The sequence below is a fragment of the Narcine bancroftii genome, chromosome 1 (genome assembly GCF_036971445.1).
Source record: "Narcine bancroftii isolate sNarBan1 chromosome 1, sNarBan1.hap1, whole genome shotgun sequence".
In the NCBI taxonomy this organism is placed as follows: Eukaryota; Metazoa; Chordata; class Chondrichthyes; order Torpediniformes; family Narcinidae; genus Narcine; species Narcine bancroftii.
The window spans coordinates 294,695,487-294,716,307 of NC_091469.1; the positions used below are offsets into that span (position 1 = coordinate 294,695,487).

The 20,821-nt window shown below is 41.7% G+C and overlaps 1 protein-coding gene across 1 annotated transcript; it reads left to right on the forward strand.

Moving 5' to 3' along the window:
- The first annotated feature begins 2,634 nt into the window (after window positions 1-2,634).
- htatip2 (HIV-1 Tat interactive protein 2) lies at window positions 2,635-19,607 on the forward strand. The gene is made up of 6 exons (XM_069904913.1): window positions 2,635-2,811; window positions 4,931-5,120; window positions 6,411-6,518; window positions 14,059-14,196; window positions 16,283-16,344; window positions 18,336-19,607. Exons 1-6 carry the CDS (start codon window positions 2,678-2,680, stop codon window positions 18,559-18,561), a joined length of 858 nt encoding a protein of 285 aa, XP_069761014.1. The 5' UTR covers window positions 2,635-2,677; the 3' UTR covers window positions 18,562-19,607.
- The last annotated feature ends 1,214 nt before the right edge of the window (window positions 19,608-20,821 follow it).

Below are 20,821 nucleotides of genomic sequence, written 5' to 3' on the forward strand. Positions count from 1 at the left end.
TGTCATGAGGTTTACCTGTTAAGTACTCGGCTCAGTGCCTGTGAGTTTACCAAACAGACTGTGTGGAGACACGTGAGCATCATTTAGCCAGCATCGCCCAGAATCAGAGCTAGGCTGCGAGCACCTTGAGCCTACCCTGTAACTTAATCAGAAACTGAATTTATTGTCATGAACATGTCACAAAATTTGTTGTTTTGTGGCAGCGTCACAGTGCAACCATTTATTTAAACCCCTTACAAAATAAATAAAAATAGTGCAAGAAAAGCAAACTGTCAAAATAAGGTCGTGTCTGTGGTTCATTGATCATTTAGGAATCTGACGGCAGCGGGGAAGAAGCTGCCCTTGTGGCGCTGAGTACTCATCTTCGGGCTCCTGTACCGTATTTTCTTGATGGTGGCAGAGTGAAGAGGGCATGGTCTGGGTGGCGAGGGGTCCTTGAGAATAGGGGCTGCTTTCTTTTTAAAATATTTTTATTGAGTTTAACATAAACACTTTACACAAGATGTACTCAGCCATATCATATACACGCCACATATCGAGTGTAAATTAGAAGCAGAACCATAATTATTACATATCTTATTTCATTCAGGACAACAATTCTAGAATTATAATAATTAAACAATTAAATCATAACTCATACTACATCCAAAAATAATATTGAATACAAAAATTATACAAATAATACTCAGAAAATTCCCTTATATAAGATATTTTATACTTCTCTGATGTGATCGTGTTGTTCTGTGATATGATCCGTAATCTGTAATTTAAACCCCCCCTTCACTTGTTTGTTATAATAGTTTAAAAAAAAGATTTTTTTCTCCTTACTAATCTATCCCCTCCGTCTAAACAAGATTATCACTGGGGGATCAGAGGTGGAGAGGGTGAGCAAATTTTTCTTGGGAGTGATTATCTTGGAAGATCTTTCCTGGACCCATCACAATAATGGCATCGTGAAGAAAGCACATCGGCGCCTCTACTTCCTCAGGAATTTGCGGAGGTTTGGTACAACAGAAACCCTGGCAAATTTCTGCAAAAGTGTGCTGACCGGTTGTATCATGGTCTCGTATGGGGACACCAATACCCTGAGTGCAAAAGGTAGTGGACACTTACCCACCATGGAGAAAAATCTATGGGGAACACTGCCATCAGAGAGCAGCAGCGATCATCAAGGATCCACACCATCCAGAACACGCTCTGTTCTCGCTGCTGCCATCAGGAAAGAGGTGCCACAAGACTCACACCAGCAGGATCAGGAACAACTGCTACCATCAGATTCCTCAACAACAAACTGTGGTGTTATGTATATACTGCAATGTATGAGTGGCTGTCCCCCTCACACTGATAACTTGCTCCCTAGTAGCTCCTCCCCTTGTGACCTGGCCATGAAAGGTCAACCTCCCTCCCCACCTCCATCTATTCATTCGAGCATATGGAGTCAGGCCAGCTACAATCTGAAGTGTATTAAAGCCTATCGCCTCCCTATCAGTCTTTGGAGTAACTAATAGAGCGTATCACAAACTCAGTTAAGGACTTAATAAAGGGGACTCTTACTTTAGCATTTTATTGATTTTTTTCATTTCTCTATTGAACAGTAATTTTGTTTATATTTCTTTATTTGTTAATATGTGTATGTTGTGTACAGTTTTCTTTGCACTAGCAATTTAGAGACACTCGATTCATTGTTTGTAGTGATTGGTGAGTGATGTGACTTCCGAGGGGTGAAATATTATATATGGATTGTGGAGGATCATGTGACCTTCATGTCTGAAACCAATTCGGAAGTCGCATCACCTGCCAATCAGGTTGGACTCCGGCCATCCATTAGTGCACACCTTACCGCTGGCTAATTTAAATGATTCAGTGTCTTCATTGGCCAGACACCCAGCTCAGAACAGAATAAACATCAATGCATACCACATTTCTTTCTTCCTGCCTCTTGATCCAAGTCCCGGACATCGCTCCATGTCAGGTCGCTACTATGGATATCGGTGGAGTAGTTGTGGGTAAGGTGTGCACTACACCGAGTTGAGCTGTAGTACTGCAATGGATCAGTGCTTGCAGAGAGCTGCACCCCCAGTGGTACAAGGAATCGGGAATGTGTTTGAAAGTCCCTGTCTGTGACATGTGGACATGTGCAGGAGAGTGTGGTAGGCGAAGCAGCCACCTGTATTGGAGTCCCTTGTGTCAATGTGCCTGCTTGCATTTTTATTATAGTTCTTGTACTGTGTAGAAGATAGGCAGACACTGGTATCGGAGTCCGACCTAATATAGCTATTAAGTAGTGGAGTAATTAAGTATCATTTGACATCTTCCCCTGTTTTGCTTCCCGAGTATTCAATAAAGTGACCTTTGGTTGTAACATTTGTGTCCAGACTCAGTGTGAACTCACTGAACTTGATACTTCTCAGTGTTCAAAATAGTAATTCTGTCTTGCCCGTGGGAAAAAGGATCTCAGGGTTGTAGATGTCAGGTATGACAATAAATCTGAATCTGAAGGAGCTGGTCTTTTGCAGTGTAGTTGTAGTTCCCATCAGCGTGTCCTCCAGTACAGGGGGCAGCACAGTCGCAGTTCCAATGGGCGTGTCCTCCAGCACAGGGGGCAGCACAGTCGCAGTTCCCATCGGCGTGTCCTCCAGCACAGGGGGCAGCACCACCGTCAGTGGACGAGGCGGAAATGGCAGCTCCGAAAGCTCCAGCAATGAATTGGGGTAACGCGACGCTCCTGATCCTCGGCATTTTAGTGCTGCCGTTGGCGTGGTTGCTTCACAACTTGGAGAATTCTGAAGCAGGAACTTCGCTGAGTGATAGGTAACAGGGAAGGGTTCAGGGTCTCTGCTTCTTTCCCTCTGTCATCAGACTGAATGAACAATGAGCCACACTGCACTATTTTTATATATTGTGTCAGGTGGTTTATATGAATGTTTGCTCTGTGATAATACTGCTGCAAAACAAATTCTGATTCAGGTCACACAGGGTGGGGCTCAGGCATTCTTTGATGCACTGGGCCTGTCCAACCACAGTCAATGCCCCACATGGGGCATATCTATGTTGTGAAAACTGATTTAAAAACACAAACTCTTTGAGGACAAATGTATTGGGTGTGTTCAATTTCTTTTATTTCAAGGACTCCATGGAAAAATGTGGTTTCCTGTCCCTCACCAGGTCCTGGGGACACCTGGTAAGAGGACTTCTTTAAATGAGTCAGGCTATATGGTGACGGAGTAGATAGATATATTTTTGGGAGATAAATTGGGAAAGGTTTGTGAGAGTAGGTCACATACAAACACTTTAAAACCAATCTATTTGAAGTACTGGAGCTCTGCTAATGCGAGACATATCGGTGCCTCACAGCCTTTGCAAGAGCTTTGGAGAGTGCCCAAGAGACTCATAACAATAACCATATAACCATTTACAGCACGGAAACAGGTCATGTCGGCCCTCAACTCCGTACAGGTTCACTTGAACAACTCCACTAGCTCCTCCGCAAACTCCTGAGGAAGTAGAGGCTTTCTTCATGATGCCATTGGTGTGTTGGTTCCAGGAAAGATCTTCCGAGATAGTGACTCCCAAGAACCTACATAAGGGGGAATTTTTTTTTAGGACTGAGATGAGGAAAAATTTCTTCTCAGAGAGTGGTAAATGCGTGGAATTCTTTGCCACAGGAAGTAGTTGAGGCCGCTTCCCTGTCAATATTTAAGTGTAGGTTAGATTTGGCCCTTGTGGCCAAGGGGGTACAATTACAGGCCCAGAACTTTCGGACCAATTTGTCTGCGCCAGCCAGATTGTCTGCCCGAGATGGTAGCATTTGCCTGCATTCAGCGTTTCCTGGACTTGTAATCTGTACGGTGGAGGGGGAAGTTTTTCCAGTGCCACTTGGAATTATTTCCAATCACTGCAATTATTTTTAATCAGACCTTGTATCGTGTTTGGCAGATGCTACCTTTTGTTTTCCTTCCTGGGGAAACTTGGCAGCAAGTATGGCAGACAGAACTGGGGTCTGACGGTGAACAAAATTGACTGATAAGAGACCTCAAGTATCGTTTCACAGTCTTTATTTCACATGATGTATAATTGGAGAGCAGTCTTCCCTGCTTATCGACTCGAAAATCTACTTCTACAAGCACATATATTTATACAGACACAAACAAGCTGTTAAATAGGATTAAATCATAAATAAACCCATTGAAAACAATATCAAGACCTTTATTACAATTTCTGTATGTTAAAGTTTTAGTTTTGTCCAATTTGAAGAAGAATGCTTGAACAACCACTGTTAACGTCTTTGACTATGGCTAAGGCTACAACAGCTTCTAAATAATGTCTTGCTGAATAGCTGCTATATTATAATGGGATGTCTGCCAATTATGTTAGTAACAGAGTCAATCCTTTCTTCATAAAATTTCTTCCACGCTGACGTTACCCGTGCACATTCAGGAGGGTACTAAGAACCTTGAGTTACTTCATTAGGAAGGGCGAAAGCTGAGGATAAATGGTTGAAGGACATCGGAAACCCTGGCAAATTTCTACAGATGTGTGGTGGAAGATTTTTTTCCCCCCCCCTCCCCCTCTGTATTGCACTGCCAGATTGTTTAATTTCTTTACTTGTTTACATGTGTACGTTGAATGGTTTTTTGCACTGACAATAAGTGGTAATTCTGCCTTGCCTGAAGAAAAAAGAATATCAGGGTTGTATGTGATGATGTGTATGTACACTGACGATAAATCTGAATCTGAGTGCACTGCCTACAGTATTTCCATCTACCTGTGGTCCTGTGTTGGTCTTTCTCAGTGAGCTCAGAGATTGTGGAACTGGGTTGAAAGCAAAATGTTCGTTCACAGTGAAAACTCACTATCCAGTTCATTTTAAGATAATATACTTGTTATAATTGCAGAAAGTTGATGTTTATCATTTATTGTTGCATTCCAGAATGTCCCAAGATATTCATGAACTCCGAGAAATGTATAGAACACTCAATAAATCTTGCTTTATTCTTGGAGCCTCGGGGGAAACAGGAAAAGTGCTCCTGGAGGAGGTTTTGAAAAGTCAGCTCTTTTCCAAGGTCACTTTGATCAGTAGGAGGAAGCTAACCTTTGAAGATGCGATGTATGAAAATGTGGTAAGTTTTAACGATGTTATCCTGGTATGGAAGGTTACAATTTACTGTGATGAAGAATAACATTTTGAGATAGGTACAAAAGAGAAACTAATCAATGATTCAAACACATTTAAAATCAATGTTGTTAAACATTAAGGCAATTTCTGAAAGTCCTGAGGCTTTCAATATCTATTTAATAGATTCCAAAATGCATGATTGCCAATCATATATTTGGAAAGCATTGTCCTTGTAAAATTGGGCCATGCTATGCAAAGCTAGCACTCCCAATTACTGTACTTGACAATGATCCAAATAACATAACCGTGATTGAGGGAAGAGAATATGATTGGGACAAGTAGAGCTGGGAAGTTTAAAAGGCTGAGATGGTTGAAACCACTGACTTAAGTGGAGCAGGTTGTGTTAAGAGCCATGTGATTTCAGTGACCCACAGGAGTGAGGTGTGTAAATAATCTGAAAATTGAAACCATTAAAAAAAAATTTTGCTCAGGAACTGAAAAGATAATAACGGACATTGATTTTTCTCCTTTAAAAAATAAGTTATCAACTCTGCAGTTTTCTAGTGCAGCAGCAAAACTGCTGCCTAATGGATCACTCCTGTGTGGTCAGGAGCAGACTCTTGTTATTTGACAGGCATTGGGCTCTGAACAGCTGAGGTGTTGTTCTTCCTTCAAAACCCAACCCAAGCAGGGACAGCAAAGATCTGATGGCAATCTTTTGAGCCCTTTATTTTTGACTCTAGTGGCAACATTGAATGAGTCAAAAACTAGCTGTTATCTCAGACTTCGGGTGCAGGCAGTGAAGAATGATCTGTGAAAATTCAGCTGAAAAAAGGGGCACAGGAAATACTGCATTCCTTCTATACAACATTTCAAAGTGATGGTCCTCAATAAAGACACCTTTCTCAACACCAGAAAATAAGTTATTTTTGTTTCTAACCGATGGTCGGTGCAATGCTGTTACAGTGCCAGCATCGGGGGTTTGTATTTGGCGCTGTCTGGAAGGAGTTTGTTCGTTCTCCTCGTGTTTGCATGGGTTTCCTCCAGGTGCTCTTGTTTCTTCCCACCATTAAAAATGTACCAGTGGGGTAGCTCAATTGGTTGTAATTAGTCAGCATGGCTTGTGAGCCAAAAGGGCATGTTCGAAATTTAAAAATTTAAATTTAAAATTTTTACCCCCTAGCTATTGTGGAAATTATTTTTAATTTATGGTTTATGGATTTAAAATGTCTTTTTTAGCTTTTTAAAAATATATTCTATACCTGAGTGATTTTATGTTATGTATTTAAAACAGATCCAAGAAATTGTGGATTTTGAAAAACTGGATGACTATTCATCTGCTTTCCAAGGACACGATGTAGGATTCTGCTGCTTAGGAACAACCAGGGGCAAAGCTGGTGTGGTAAAGAGAAGTTTTTTATTTACAAGTGTGCGATGTTTGCTGGCACTGATACAACTTTGCAATTGAGGCTTTATTTTTCACATCAGGCAGATATTGTGGCTCCTTCAGGTGACTGCAAGTTGGCCAACTTGTGGAATTGGAAAATTCCAGAGTTAGTTCATCGAATCAGTCATGGCTCTATGTAAAGTCTGCATTCTCTATTGCTCGAGACTGATACATGTTTTAATTTAAGAAAAAAAAACAATGTGTTATATTCTGCAAGAAAGAACAGCCACTGTGTTTGCATTATCTCGTTCAGGCTTATTTTCACATGTACCAGAATGCAGTAATAAAGCTTGTTTTGCAAGTAGTCCAGCTAAATACCTCGTACAACGTACAGCAAGTAAGACACAGCACAGAAGTTTCAGAGAGAAGGCCAGCTGGTATTGAATAAAGGCAACAATTTTTTATGATTGTTGAGCTTCACTGAAGAGTCTGATAACAGCAGGCAAGAAATTGTCCAAGAATGTAATGCTGCTTGATCTTGCATCTGTGAATCATCTTCTGGATGGGATGAGGGTGAGGAGTATGTGGCCGTTCTTTTACAATATTGTCTGCTTTTCCAAGGAGTCAGTGGATGAGATGGGGGGTTGCCTGATGGCCTGAGCCACATTCACAGCACTGTATGATTTCTTGTAGTCTTGGATGACACAGTGCATGTGCCATGTAGCAAGGCACCCTGACAGGATACTTTTAGAGGTGCATCTGTAGAAGTTGTTAAGAGATGGATGCAGGGGCAGGTGGTGTTGGGGAAGCGGGGGCAGGTGGTGTTGGGGAAGCGGGGGCAGGTGGTGTTGGGGAAGCGGGGGCAGGTGGTGTTGGGGAAGCGGGGGCAGGTGGTGTTGGGGAAGCGGGGGCAGGTGGTGTTGGGGAAGCGGGGGCAGGTGGTGTTGGGGAAGCGGGGGCAGGTGGTGTTGGGGAAGCGGGGGCAGGTGGTGTTGGGGAAGCGGGGGCAGGTGGTGTTGGGGAAGCGGGGGCAGGTGGTGTTGGGGAAGCGGGGGCAGGTGGTGTTGGGGAAGCGGGGGCAGGTGGTGTTGGGGAAGCGGGGGCAGGTGGTGTTGGGGAAGCGGGGGCAGGTGGTGTTGGGGAAGCGGGGGCAGGTGGTGTTGGGGAAGCGGGGGCAGGTGGTGTTGGGGAAGCGGGGGCAGGTGGTGTTGGGGAAGCAGGGGCAGGTGGTGTTGGGGAAGCAGGGGCAGGTGGTGTTGGGGAAGCAGGGGCAGGTGGTGTTGGGGAAGCAGGGAGTCTGCAGAGGGACTTGGGTTGGGCGAATGCAGCATGGGGAAGTGTATGGTCATGCACTTTGGTAGAACAAATGAAGCCATAGACCATTTTCTAAATGGGGAGAAAATTCAGAAAGTAAAGGGATTTGGGAGCCTTGGTGTAGGATTCTCTAAAGGTTAACTTGCAGGTTAAGTCAGTAATAAGGAAGACAGATGTTATGTTTTATTCGTTTTGAGAGGACGAGAATATAAAATTCAAGATGTAATGCTGAGGCTTTATAAGGAGTTGTCAGATCATATTTAGAATATTGAGAGCAGGTTTGGGCTCTATATCTTGGGAAGGATGTGCTTGTGCTGGAGTGGATCCAGAGATAATTTATGTATAATTTAAGAGGGGAACGAGAGAATTAACCCTTTGGACTCCATGTCCCAGTTTTCTGGGATGACCAACAAACACACATATTTAGTGTCCCAGTTTTCCAGGAGCAATTTTATACCGAACCACCAGCTGGTTTGGACTGTAGTTTACCCATGGACCCAGTTCGGAGTATATATTATGAAAGGTTAAAAATGGCTAGAGTCCAAAGGGTTATATTTGAATAGCATTTGATGGCTTTGGGCCAGTACTCGCTGGCATTCCAAAGAAAGAAGGGAGATCTTGTAAAACATATCAAATATTGAAAGGGCTGGATAGAGTGGATGTGGAGAAGAGGTTTCCAGTCGTGAGAATCTGGGACCAGAGGGCATAGACTCAGGGTTATAATATGCCCGTTTAGAACAGAGATGAGCAGAAATCTCTTCAGGCTGAGGGTGGCGAATCTGTGGTGACCAAGCCATCGGGTATTTTCAAAATGAGGTTGATCGGATCTTAATTGGTTAGGGCATCAAAAGGTTATGGGGAGAAGGCAGGAGAATGGAAAGAAAAAAGTACGTCTGCCATGATTTGAATGGGGGAGCAGACTCGATGGGTAGAATGGCTCAACTCTGCTCCCAATGTTGATGATCTGGTGAATGCCAAGTTTCCCCAGACTGTTCTTCTTCAACTGTTTTTAAAATAGAATATTATTTAATCATACGGTAACATACTTTAAATGTGTTTGGTAACAGTTTATAAAAGTCTTGAGATCCTCTTGAATTGTAGAGGATTAAGAAATAATGACAGTTGTCCAAACTGCTCATCAGCTTCTGTTAGTTCTAATGCAGTGTAATGCTCAAATTAAGAGGATTTTCTGGAGTTTAAAGCTTCCTATTTATTTAATAGGATACGGATTTAGAAAGGAAATCTAAATCTGCAAAATGCTCTTGAAGGAATTAGTGGTTTGACTTCAAATCTTTAAATTTGGGATTTATTGCCATGAGCATTTTAGTTAACTGGACAATTCCGGAGTTTGGCTGCACCTGAGTGATGAAGGAATAAATGGGCAGGCGGATGAAAATTGACTTTGGAGCAATTAACCGGGGATTAAACCAATAATTGCCCGAGTCTGTGCTACCTGGTATTTCAGGTTTAGCTTTTAGTGTTCCAGAATAACCATTTGGCTCAATTTGTGTGCCCAGGTGTTGTGTTTTCCCCTACTCAATTCCATCTACATGTCCTTCCACTTCTTCATATTTGCTTTGTTTTTTCTTAAAGGCTTCCCAATTTCAGCATTAACATTGACTTCTCTGGCTTTCGTTACCCCACTTCTAATGCCCAGCGCATGCGCGCTCTCTCTCCCCCCCCCCCTTCCCTTTTTCCCTCTGTCTCCTTTCACACAGTCAAAATCAATTCTCATCTCTCCCTTCATCATATCCAATTAACACCTTTTTGTTGGTCTGGACTCTTCCCCCAACTGGCACTCTTTTCTCTCTTCTGAGGGTTCCTGTTTTTTTGCCTTTTCCTTGAAGAAAGGGCTTAGGCCCGAAACATCGGCAATGGATGCTGCTGAGTTCCTCCAGCATTTTGGTGTGCTTTTACCACTTTCGACAAAGTTCAAGAGCATTTTCTTCAAGAGAGAGTCAGTCAAAATCTTTCTCTTAGGTATGTTTCTATCAGCATAGAACCTCTGGGCATTCTATTTACCATTTAGACTCAGAACAGTTTTAAGGGAGATGGTGGGTTCTTCCTCAGCATAAATATTGCTCTTTCAGAGAGTCAGTACATACTTAAAGGCCCACATAACCATTTTAAAATCCCTAGACTGTTATGTCTGGACCCAAGAAGGCGGTGCCTATGATCAGCAACTGCCATGAGGGGTTTCAGACTCTGGGGAAATGGAGGGCTGGCACAGGGCACCAAAAGATGAGGAGACCGCCCCCTTACAACCCACTTGAGAAAGAGAAGCAGAGGAGATGGCCAACGGGTCGGTGACCTTGATAGCAGACCAATAACGGGCTCTGAGGCTGAAGAACACCCAAGCAGCGGGCTGTTGGTGGCTCGAGGTGAGGAACCCACGTAGGATGCGGGCGACTGCGGCCTTGGGACTTGCACCGGGCTGCGGACTGCTGGAGGCTGGCTCGAGACTGGCTGAAGGGGTGGCACATGTCAAACAGGATGCCAGAGGGTGCTGGAGGCTTCCTGATTGTGCCAAAGGTGTGCATCTGGAGCTTGGGGTTCTGATGATTTGGACTAAAGGCTGTGTGGTTGCTGGAGCGCTGAAGGCGAAGCCATGGACATTCATGGACTCTGGGGTGGGGAGGGGGAACTCTCTTGCTTCTCTTTCTCTGGTTGTAAGGGGTTTTGGTCAATTTTTTGCTGATAGCAAATCCTTGTCTGCTTTAGGGTAGACTACAGAAAATTTTGTGCAATATCACATTCTCTCTTTCATTGCATGACAAATTCTTGAATCTTGAAATAACCTTCTAACGATACTGTGCCTAGAAAGCTACCTTTGATTGGTTGCACGAATCACACTCACAGCATGTTGTTCACATCCTCTGAAATTTGATTCAACTGACTTCAAAGAAACTGAATTTGTGGAGGCAAAGGGACAACACACAAATGTCACTCCGATATATTGTGTTCAGATTTAATGACAATGGATACATTTGTGGGAAATTATACTTAATTATTTCATCTGTTCTCTGACATTTTATCCACATCATCACTGGTTACTTAATAAATTTAAATTAAAAAAAAAATTAGACATACAGTAAGGCCATTTTGCCCCACGAGTCTGTGCCACCCAATTTACACCCCAATAACCTACACCTTGGTACCTTTTTGAACATTGGGAGGAAACAGAGCCCCTGGAAAAAGCCCATGCAGACACCGGGGGGCGGGGGGCAACGACTTACAAACTGCTTAAAGACACCATGGAATTTGAATCCCGGTCCGGTCCTGATTGCTGGCGGTGTAAAGGGTTTGCGCTAACTGCTATGCCAACTGTGCCATTTTCTGTTTTAGTTCAATTTGTTTTAATTTTCTTTGCATATATTTATACCTTGAAGAATAAAACTGAAACTTATTTACTACAAAGTTCAGACGTCCTTTTGGTGAGGTTGCGTTTGTGCACAGCTCACTTTGACTTGACTGATTCTCTTCATGAAATTTTCCATTGCAAAGTAATTTTTTAAGTCACCTAGGGAACCGACTGCAAGCTTTTCTGTGTTTGAAAATGTTGTGGTTAATTCTATTGGCTGCTAAATAACAATATTTTACTTTGTCTGGGGTGAATTCATTAAAAAAAAAAGCAGCAAGGCAACTTGTCAACTAGAAGCCATTGAGAGGGGATGATGGTTGAGCGTGGGTGTTAGGGATAGTGGCGTGGGCTCGCTTCACGGGTAAGGAGCTGCTGTGTGTTTGCAATACTTTTGATAAAAGGACACCAGCTTCTATTGGCTGGGTTGGTATTGATGTGGTTTCACTGTGTAATTGGATTTAAAGTGAGCTCATAGTATTTGTGTCAGTTTAGATTTTATCAGGTAATCATTGAGGACTTCTGTCAACTGCCGCCTGAGAACATTGACCAAGAACTCAAGGCAACGAAATCAAACATCATTTAATGCGTGGGTCAAATTAATGTATTTTCTGCAGTTTTTAAGCTCTAAGTTCTGTTCCATGTGGATCTGTTTGTCTAGCCTTTCAAATAAGCTGTAGGCATTTGGGCTTCTCCGTGGATTGTCACCTTATTGTGGTGGAGAAGCTTGTGTGGTCATGTGATCCTGAGAATGATGCCTTTTGGAGCTCAGCTCCTGGTCAGGTCACCCATGGCGGTAAGGTCGAAGGTGAGGTCCCTGACAAAGAACAATCCAACTAAGTCTTCAACAGTGGAACAGGCGGACGAAGTTACCCTGAACTCAATCGCTGTGAAGGCGGACGAAGGCTGCAACAAATCCAACAGCTCCATTCGTCGTGGATTCCATTGCCATTGGAATTGGTTGATTTGTCAAGTGTTGTGTGCTTGGAATGCCACATCAAGTACACGATAAACAAATACATGCAAAGGTGTCTTGGCTCTGTGGGAAATGGAGCGAAGGCCATCATCCTTGACTATGAGGATTTGCTACAATGAGGCATATGGGCCAGTGGGGGGGTAAGTGGGGTGTCTTTATTTATTTTTCACATACACAGCATGGTAAGAGGCCATTTCGGCCCACAAGTCTGTGCCGCCATATTTACACCCCATTAATCTACACCCCCCCCTCCCCAGTGGGAGGAAATCGAAGCCCGGAAGAAAACCCACACAGACACAGGGAGAACTAACAAACTCTTTACAGACAGCGCGGGATTTGAACTATGGCTCTTTCCCGATCGCAGGTGCTGTAAAGTCGTTCCTCTAACCATTGCACAGAACTAAGATAAATTCAACTGAAGTCAGTTTGGCACCAAATGTCATTCAACAGCATCATTATGAAAACAATAATTAATGTGGGAGGTAACTTTTTATTTCAGATCATCCTAATTGTAATGTGATATTTGCCCAACTGTTTTGGACTAATTCATGGTTTACAGATAAAAGCTACACTTTTATTTTCTCTTCGTTTTTCAATAAATTTCATGACCTTGGTCCAAGATAACCCTTTGGCCAATGTTGACGGTCAGTTTATTGAAAAGAAGGTTTTGAAAACTGGATGGGGAGGGAGATGTTTGAGGTGTTCAATTATTTTGGTTCTGTGCACACTTGAATTCATTGAGTTTAAGGAGAATTTTGCTGTTATGCCTCCATTCAGCTTTTTCGTGATTAGTTTAATAAAATTGTTGTTTGAAAGCATTTTATCATATTGAAACCAAGTGAGCTCAATGCTATATCAGAGGATGTGACAAATTATCATATTCTGCAAGATCTTTTGAAGGTATTCAAAAGGACAAGAGCCCTAGTGGACTGGAATTCTTGTAACCATAGAATATCACAGCACAAAAACAGGCTCTTTGACTCATCTCATCTGTGCCAAATTGTTATTCTGCCTAGTCCCACTGACCAGCACCTGGACCACATCCCTCCATATCCTTCCCATCCATGTACCTATCTAAATTTTTCTTAAATATCAAAATAGAGCCCACATTCACACTTTAGCTGGCAGCTTGTTCCACACGCTGACCACTCTCTGCAAGAAGTTCCCTCTAATGTTCCCTTTAAGTATAATCACCTTTCACCCTTAACCCATGTCCTAATTCTTGTCTCACCCAACATCAGTGGAAAAGTCTGCTTGCATTTACTCTATTTGAATCCCTCCTAATTTTATATACCTTTATTGAATTTAAAATGTTTAAATTTAAATTTAGATAATAGCATAGTAACAGGCCGTTTCGGCCACAAGCCTGTGCCACCCGATTAACCTACAACCTCCTGTGCATTTCAAAGAGAGGGAGGAAACCAGAGCCCCTGGAGAAAGCCCACACAGACACGAGGAGAACATAAAAAACTCCTGTGGGATTCGAACCCTGGTCCTGATCACTGGCGCTTCTACGGAGTTGCGCTAACCGCTACGCCAACCGTGCCGCCTGTCAGCTGGCAGCTATAAACCTTCCCTCATTCCTCTACGCTCCAGGGAATAAAGTGCTAACCTGTTTAACCTTTCCCTGTTACTCTGTTCCTCACTTCCTGGCATTAAATTTTCTCTTTCATTCCTTCATCATTGCTGCAGTCATTATAGTTGACCTGTTTCATCAATCTTTGATACTCTTTTATCTTAACGTGCATTTACAACATGGTCTCTTTCAAGAGCGTGGTGCTTTTCTTGTGCCTAAATGCAAATGTTGTACTTTGGAAAAAGTTCAGTGCAAGACATAATTCTTGCTCAATAGAATGCATTATTGTCATTGCAGACTCATTACAGATATGACTTTCCTTGGTTTGCAGGAGGGTTTTATTCGTGTGGACTATGATTATGTATTAAAGTCGGCTCAGCTTGCAAAAGCCGGAGGATGCACACATTTTACCTTGCAGAGTTCAAAAGGAGCAGATAAGAGCAGTTCAATGCTGTATCCAAAAATCAAGGTAAGAAAATCTAGAGTCTGCTATTAATTTTGGTGTGAACGTGAGTTACAAAGCTGTCAATGACCTGGTGATTTTGTTCTGATTTTCTGATGTTTCCATCAAAGCACCTGATTGATGTCACCTTTGCATAAGGTGACATATTCACCTTTATGACTTGAACGACATTCACACTATGCCCAGGATCTCAGGTGGGGTAATAACATGCAGCTATTGAGGTGAAAAGCCAGGATCAAAATATATTTGGCATGCTTTTATGTGCAATTCTGGTCGCCCCATTACAGGAAGGATGTGGAGGCTTTGGAAATGGTACAGAAGAGATTTACCAGGATGCTGATTTGTGAAGGAGCTGAACAGGTCAGACAACATCCATGAGTGAAAATGGTCCGTTAACATTTTGGGTTGGCACCCTTTGTTGAGACTAATGTTTTTTTTTAAAAAAAAAGGTAATATTATGTATATGAAAGGGGGAACTAGGCTAGTAAGGGACCAAGATGTGATAGGGTATTGAACAGAAGGTGAGAGAAGTGGCGAAGTATTGGGATGGGGTGGAGGAAGTTAAAGAAAAATACTGGTGTAGGCAAAAAGATGAAATCAGTGCCACAAGATTAAGGTTAACGCAACACTGGTTTGAATCTGGCACTGTCTAAGGAGTTTGTATTTTCTACCCAGTTCTGTGTGGGTTTCTAGGTTAATTGGGTGTATGTGGATGACATGGACTGGAAGGGCCTGCTCACATGCTGTATGTCTAAATTTTAAAAAAAATGTTCATCCCAGTTGTACATTGTGAAAACATGAAGTTTCACACAATTATACCTTTTTGAGACTGGGCTTTCACATTTCATATACAAGTAAATGTTGCTTTTAATTCAGGGGAGATCATACCAATGGCTATTCAGTTTCCCAAGCCTTTTACACAATACATTTTGGACAGTTTCACTGCCTGGTGAATTTTCCTGGGGTTGTTTCCATCCCCATAATAGACTTTCTCAACAATAAAATCGATTTTATGTCTTTCAATGACTCTGAAATGGTTCCAAGTTGCACCAATCATGATGTGAAAGAGTGCTAACTGAGGAAGTTGTTGGTCAGGAATAAAGTCTTCTTGAAATCTTAGTCATATACAGGATTGCTCATTCATGAATCCTGATCTTATTTTCAAAAGAGAGTGGGATAGTTGCCCCTTAAGATTCTTAAATTAAAAAAAAATTATTTCCAACACGGTAGAAGCCGATTCTGGCCATTTAAACTTGTGCTACTCAATTACACCCAAATTAACTTAAAATCCTGTATGTTTTGGTGGGTGGGAGGAAACTGAGATACTGGGGAAAACCCACAAAGACACAGGGAGAATGTATAAATTCCTTTCAGACAGCAGCGTATTTGAATCCAGGACTCTGGTCCTGTAAGAGCGTCACTCTAACTGTGTGGCCCACTGTGATAAGTCACTATTTATTCTAATAGTGATCTGATTTGGTTGTATTTGGGTTTTGTTTGAGAAACTACGTTGAGTGCTTTTCTATAGCATTTATAATGAGGTCTTTTGCACCATTATGAAGAGTGCGTAGGGCAGAAAGTGTTTCTTTTTCACATTTTATGTGCTCTTTGATCAGCCAAATGTTACCTCTGGTTGTGTGGTGAAGTCTTCTAGAGTGATGCCAGAATATCACCAGAGCATTTCAATTTAAGACAGAAGAAATAAATGAGTAAAATGCAAGTGAGTAATAATGTCAGGAAATTATTCTTCATGCAAAGTGTAATTCATCTTCAGGTAGCACAGACTAAATCTTAAGTTGTAGGTACAATATGATGCGGTTGTGCAGAAATCAAACTTCAACATGAATGGAGACCAAAAATGACACACTATTTCCAAGTGAAGTTTGTTCAAAGTCCAGTATAATCTCTGCTGCACCTCCTTAATTTTGAATGTCTCGTTTGCAGTTTACTTGAAGACTACCTGCAGAATTTGTTTCAACTTAATTTGGTGACTCAGGCCAATTGCCCTTGTCTTTTAATTAAAATGAACAACTTTGGATAGGTTGTGAAAAGTTTTGAAAATTTAATTTGGGCAAATTGTTCTTCTGATTAGGGTCAAGTGGAAGCTGCAGTTGAGGAATTGAACTTTGACAGATACAGCATCTTTCGCCCTGGGTAAGGACATTACCTTGAAGTCATCTGTTAATTTGTTTGTCATCCCAACATTTTGGCATGACCCAGCACGTGACTTGTCATTTTTTAATAATTATTTTAGATTTATTTCTTTTGGTCAAATTTCCACTCGTGGTTCTGACTGCCACTTCTGCTCACTTTAATATTGTCATTTTGTGTTTGCTTTGTTTCGGTTTACCATTTGTTCTCTTTCTCTGTTCGTAATTTGGTGATCACATTCCCTTACCACCTCATTTTAATAGCTACAGTGGTTTAAAATATGTTAATTAAATGCTAATTTTTCCCTCTATTGTCTTCAGAGTTGATCTTGTTCATATTAAGCTGTTTTTCCCCTTCAGTCTTATTTTTTTTCAAGATTTCGATGAGTGTATCCACTCATCGCATCCAATTTTCAATTCTCCACAGGCTGTCGACTCTTATTCAATGTCTCATGATCCCTGTCCTACAAATATAGGTCCTCAACAGGGGTTCGGTGCTACATTTTTAGGTGCCAAAAACAGTGATTAAGGAGGTGCCCGGAGCAGTGCTCCGGTGAGCTCCAGCAACACTGTATCCCTGGTCCTCAACCTGCCCTCTCTGGGAATCACATCTTCAACTCATCAGAGAAATTATTAGTATCAGAAACTAAATATTTAATGGTGAAGATGCCTATTATTTACTACAGATACCAGTGTGAATTTTTTTTTTTCTGTATTTCACAATGAGCAGGCAATTATTTAAAGTCATAGATACAGCACTGGAATGGCAAACAACTCCTTGTGAATCATTAAGCCACCAATTACATTGATCCCATTTTCTTTTATTCTCCCATCAACCTCCCCCAGAATCTCGTGCTTACCCATGGACTGGGGACAATTTACAGCAGTCAGTTCACCTATCAAGCCACATGTCTTTGGGAGGTGGGAGGAAGAATAAACAGATCTCAAAGATGGCACCTGAGGTTAGGTGGAACCCAGGTCCCTGGGGCTGTGATGTACTGGCTGGCTCTCACAGCTGCACCACTGCTCTACACGAGTCAAATGATTCAATTTGAAATCCAAGCTGTTACTTTATTTTTGCTGACTTTCATATTTTGTATTTTGCCTTTTACCTCGTCATTTGTTTTTCTGCAGATCACTGAGTAATGGAATTCTGAGCTATAGAGGCATTTCTTATCAACCTTCCTTTCCTGCTGATCTTTACTGGGGTGGGAGTGGATGATGAGAGAAAACAAATGAAATCACCAATGGTGGGCTTTTGATTTACGTATTGACATTGGCAGATGAGACAGAGTCCAAATTCTGGAACTGCCATCAAGTGTAAACTGAGTTGCTCTTGTTCACCACTCTCAGGATAAAAGGACATTCTTTCAAAAGACAAAATTGCAGAGAAGAATGTTTGAAAACCACCGTTTTAATCGTACTCAATTGACTCGTTATGTGCACAGTTTCATCACTCCAAAGGAAATGGGCCAATGACAATTTTTCTCAAGCAAAATATTTCAGTAACAATTGGGTCCAGAGCAGTGATTCTCAACCTTCATTTCCCACTCACATCCCACCTTAAGTGATCCCTTACTAATCATAGAGCACCGATGGCATCAGGATTACTTAAAGTGGGACGTGAATGGAACGAGAAAGGTTGAGAACCACTGATGTCTATAAGAATGGTGATAAATGCCAGTCAAGGTTTTCAATGGGGCAGTAGAATTATATGTAGGGGAGCAGGGACTTAATTTAAGAGGACATAGGGCACACCAGTTTGTGGGAATGCTGTGGGAATAATATTATTTCATTGTTTACATCCTTGTGAGTTTATTCCTCACCAAAAAAAAAATCAACAACATCCCTCAGTACTTCACTGCAGTAACAGGCTGGATATTTGAGCCCAGGTCTCTGATGAGACTTTATCCTAAACTTTCTGACTCTGGCAAGTATGAGCTGGCAAGGTGTTTCTAATCTATTTCTCTTTTTCTAATTTTCTGCTCAAAATAGAGTTTTGATGTGCGACAGACAAGAATCAAGACCCATGGAATGGATGGCAAGAAAAGTCCTTGTGCCTGTGGCGTACATGTTTCCAATGACAATAACAATCCCTGTTTTGGTGGTTGCAAAGGCCATGTTGAACAATGTTGTACTCCCATTTGACAAGAAAATTGAATTGTTTCACAATAAGGATGTACATGAGATGGGTAAACTTGGAGAAACCAAAATGAAATAGCAACATTTGGGTTTTATTACTTAAGATTTTTTTTTCATATGATTCACCCTTCTGATCTTCTGAGTGATTTGCCTTGTTTGGAGAGGGTGAATAGGGGTAAGGGAAGCAATTCGCATCTCTGTTTGAACATTGCTGTGAAAGAAGTGTGAGATTGGAGGAAATTGAGTGTTCCTTTCAGTCATGATGCTTTTCATTTGTTCATTCCATTTTCCAACAGTGACAAGCCTGTGATCTTGTAATTCTTGAGCTGTACAGCATGGAATGAAGAACTTCAGTTCACTGAATCTCTGCTCACCATCAAACACCCATTTATACTTCCACATTGCTGTCAATCCCCCGTCCAGATTCTATCGTTCAGCCACAGACTAAGGGCAATTTGCAGTGGCCAATGAACCTATCAACACATTTGTTTGGCATGTGAGAGAAAACCAATGTGGTTACAGGGAGAATGTGCAAATTCAGATTGAACCCGGGTTATTGGAGCTGTGATCCAGCAACTTGGTAGAATAAGAGGGAAGATGTGAACTGGTTGATCGATCCCTCTGACAGGTTGATGTTGAACAATATCACCAGATAAATTTTTGTCCAAGACATGAGGGGAATTATTTCATTGTGTTTCCATCAGGTTTATCTCTTGTTTACTGATGTGAAATTGTGAAGATGCTATCACTGATGCTCAAGGATGTGTTTGGACCTGTATCTTTAGCAATTTTTTATTTGATGTAAGTAGATCCTCTGAGTACCTTCGGAAATCTAAGCAGAATGTTTGCCCTGCAGCAGTTTTTGAAAACTTGTCGAATTCCCCCATTCCAATATTACAAATAACCTTTTATTACATTATATTTTAATGGATTTTTTTCCATAAAAGGAACAAAGACGGGTGGAAATAGAAAAGCTCAAGGAACGAATCTTGAAACTAATTGCAAAGAAGGCTTTAATACATGTTGAATGTTGTGATTCTTCTCGGGACAGAAAATTCTGTACATTTATGGATGGCTCTAAATTTTATAATTAACAACCATTAAATGGTCATATTTTAAATCTAATTGACTGCTGAAGTTAAGTTTTTTTAAAAATGACAAATTAATTTAAACACTTGTAGATTAAAAAAAACCTCAAGTCTGATGTGTGAAAAATGTAAATTTCCTGCCCCTTCTTTCAAAATTTATGTCCTCTCGATGAAGACAACTCTGCTAATGGAAAATGCTTCTCACTATCTTCCCCTATCTATATCCTTTATTTTGTTTATGTCAATTCGGTCCTTTCTCTGACCCAAGGAAACAACTCCACTCTATCCAATCTCTCCATACCAGGTAACGACATATTGATGAATCTTCTTGGTATTCTCTCTAGTGCCTTCACATCTTTCCAATATTACTCCAGCCAAACACATGTTCATGTGGCTTTACCTTAAACACTCTGCATTTATATTCTATGACCTGACTAATGAATGCAAATATTTCATAGACCTTCCTAACCAATTTACATTCCTGTGATCTTTCCTTCAGGCAATATTGGACATCTGCACCAAAGTCACAATTTCCTAGGTTCCTGCTAATTTATTTTCCATCCCAGTCTTTCCAAAATACTGCCCCAGACTTAATATTACAGCAACATAAACATCCTTGAAGTTTCTTTGTTCGAGAACCCACGTCAATTCCGTTAACAGATGTGGTAGTGTGATCATAAAGGTGATTTAGGAAAGCGAGCTAATGTTAGTAGAATTCGACATTTTAAACAGATGTTCGAGCAATACAGAAACAGATGGCAGGTCGTGTTGATTATAAAGCTGGAAGCAGAGTTTGATTTCATTATTTCAGCAATATTTCACTGTCGTGAGGAAATCCTTCTCCCTACCTTGCATCTCACTCAGAGCAGCCCCGGCAGCGAAGCCCAGATCGCTGTTGGCCCCAAGGTGCAGAGACCAGGGCGTCCTGAATAATCGGCTTCACGCCGGAGCAAGTCGGCCAGCAACGCCGCGGATGCCGCACCTTCCAACCCCAAGCGGAGCCAAATTTCATCCAAGGGGCCCGGGTGGGAGGCGACGACGACCTTCGACCCTGTGCCAATAGCTGGGACTAAACGTTCCCCTGAAAGGGAAAGTAAAACGCGAGGGTCTGCAGGCGCAGTGTTGGCACGAACGGGGATTTCCTATTCGGTCCGCTGTACTCGGTTAATAAAACGACATGCATCGAGAGAGCTTTAGCGGGAACTCGTGCGAATAAAAACCTCTAGCTACATCAATAGATACTTCCTATTT

What these genes read in the sequence shown, in the direction of transcription:
- htatip2 (XM_069904913.1), top strand. Translation starts at nt 2,678, where the DNA reads ATGGCAGCTCCGAAAGCTCCAGCAATGAATTGGGGTAACGCGACGCTC. An exon ending in GGAACTTCGCTGAGTGATAG is followed by an intron (nt 2,812 to 4,930) that starts GTAACAGGGAAG and finishes GTTGCATTCCAG; the next exon opens with AATGTCCCAAGATATTCATG. An exon ending in CCAGGGGCAAAGCTGGTGTG is followed by an intron (nt 6,519 to 14,058) that starts GTAAAGAGAAGT and finishes CTTGGTTTGCAG; the next exon opens with GAGGGTTTTATTCGTGTGGA.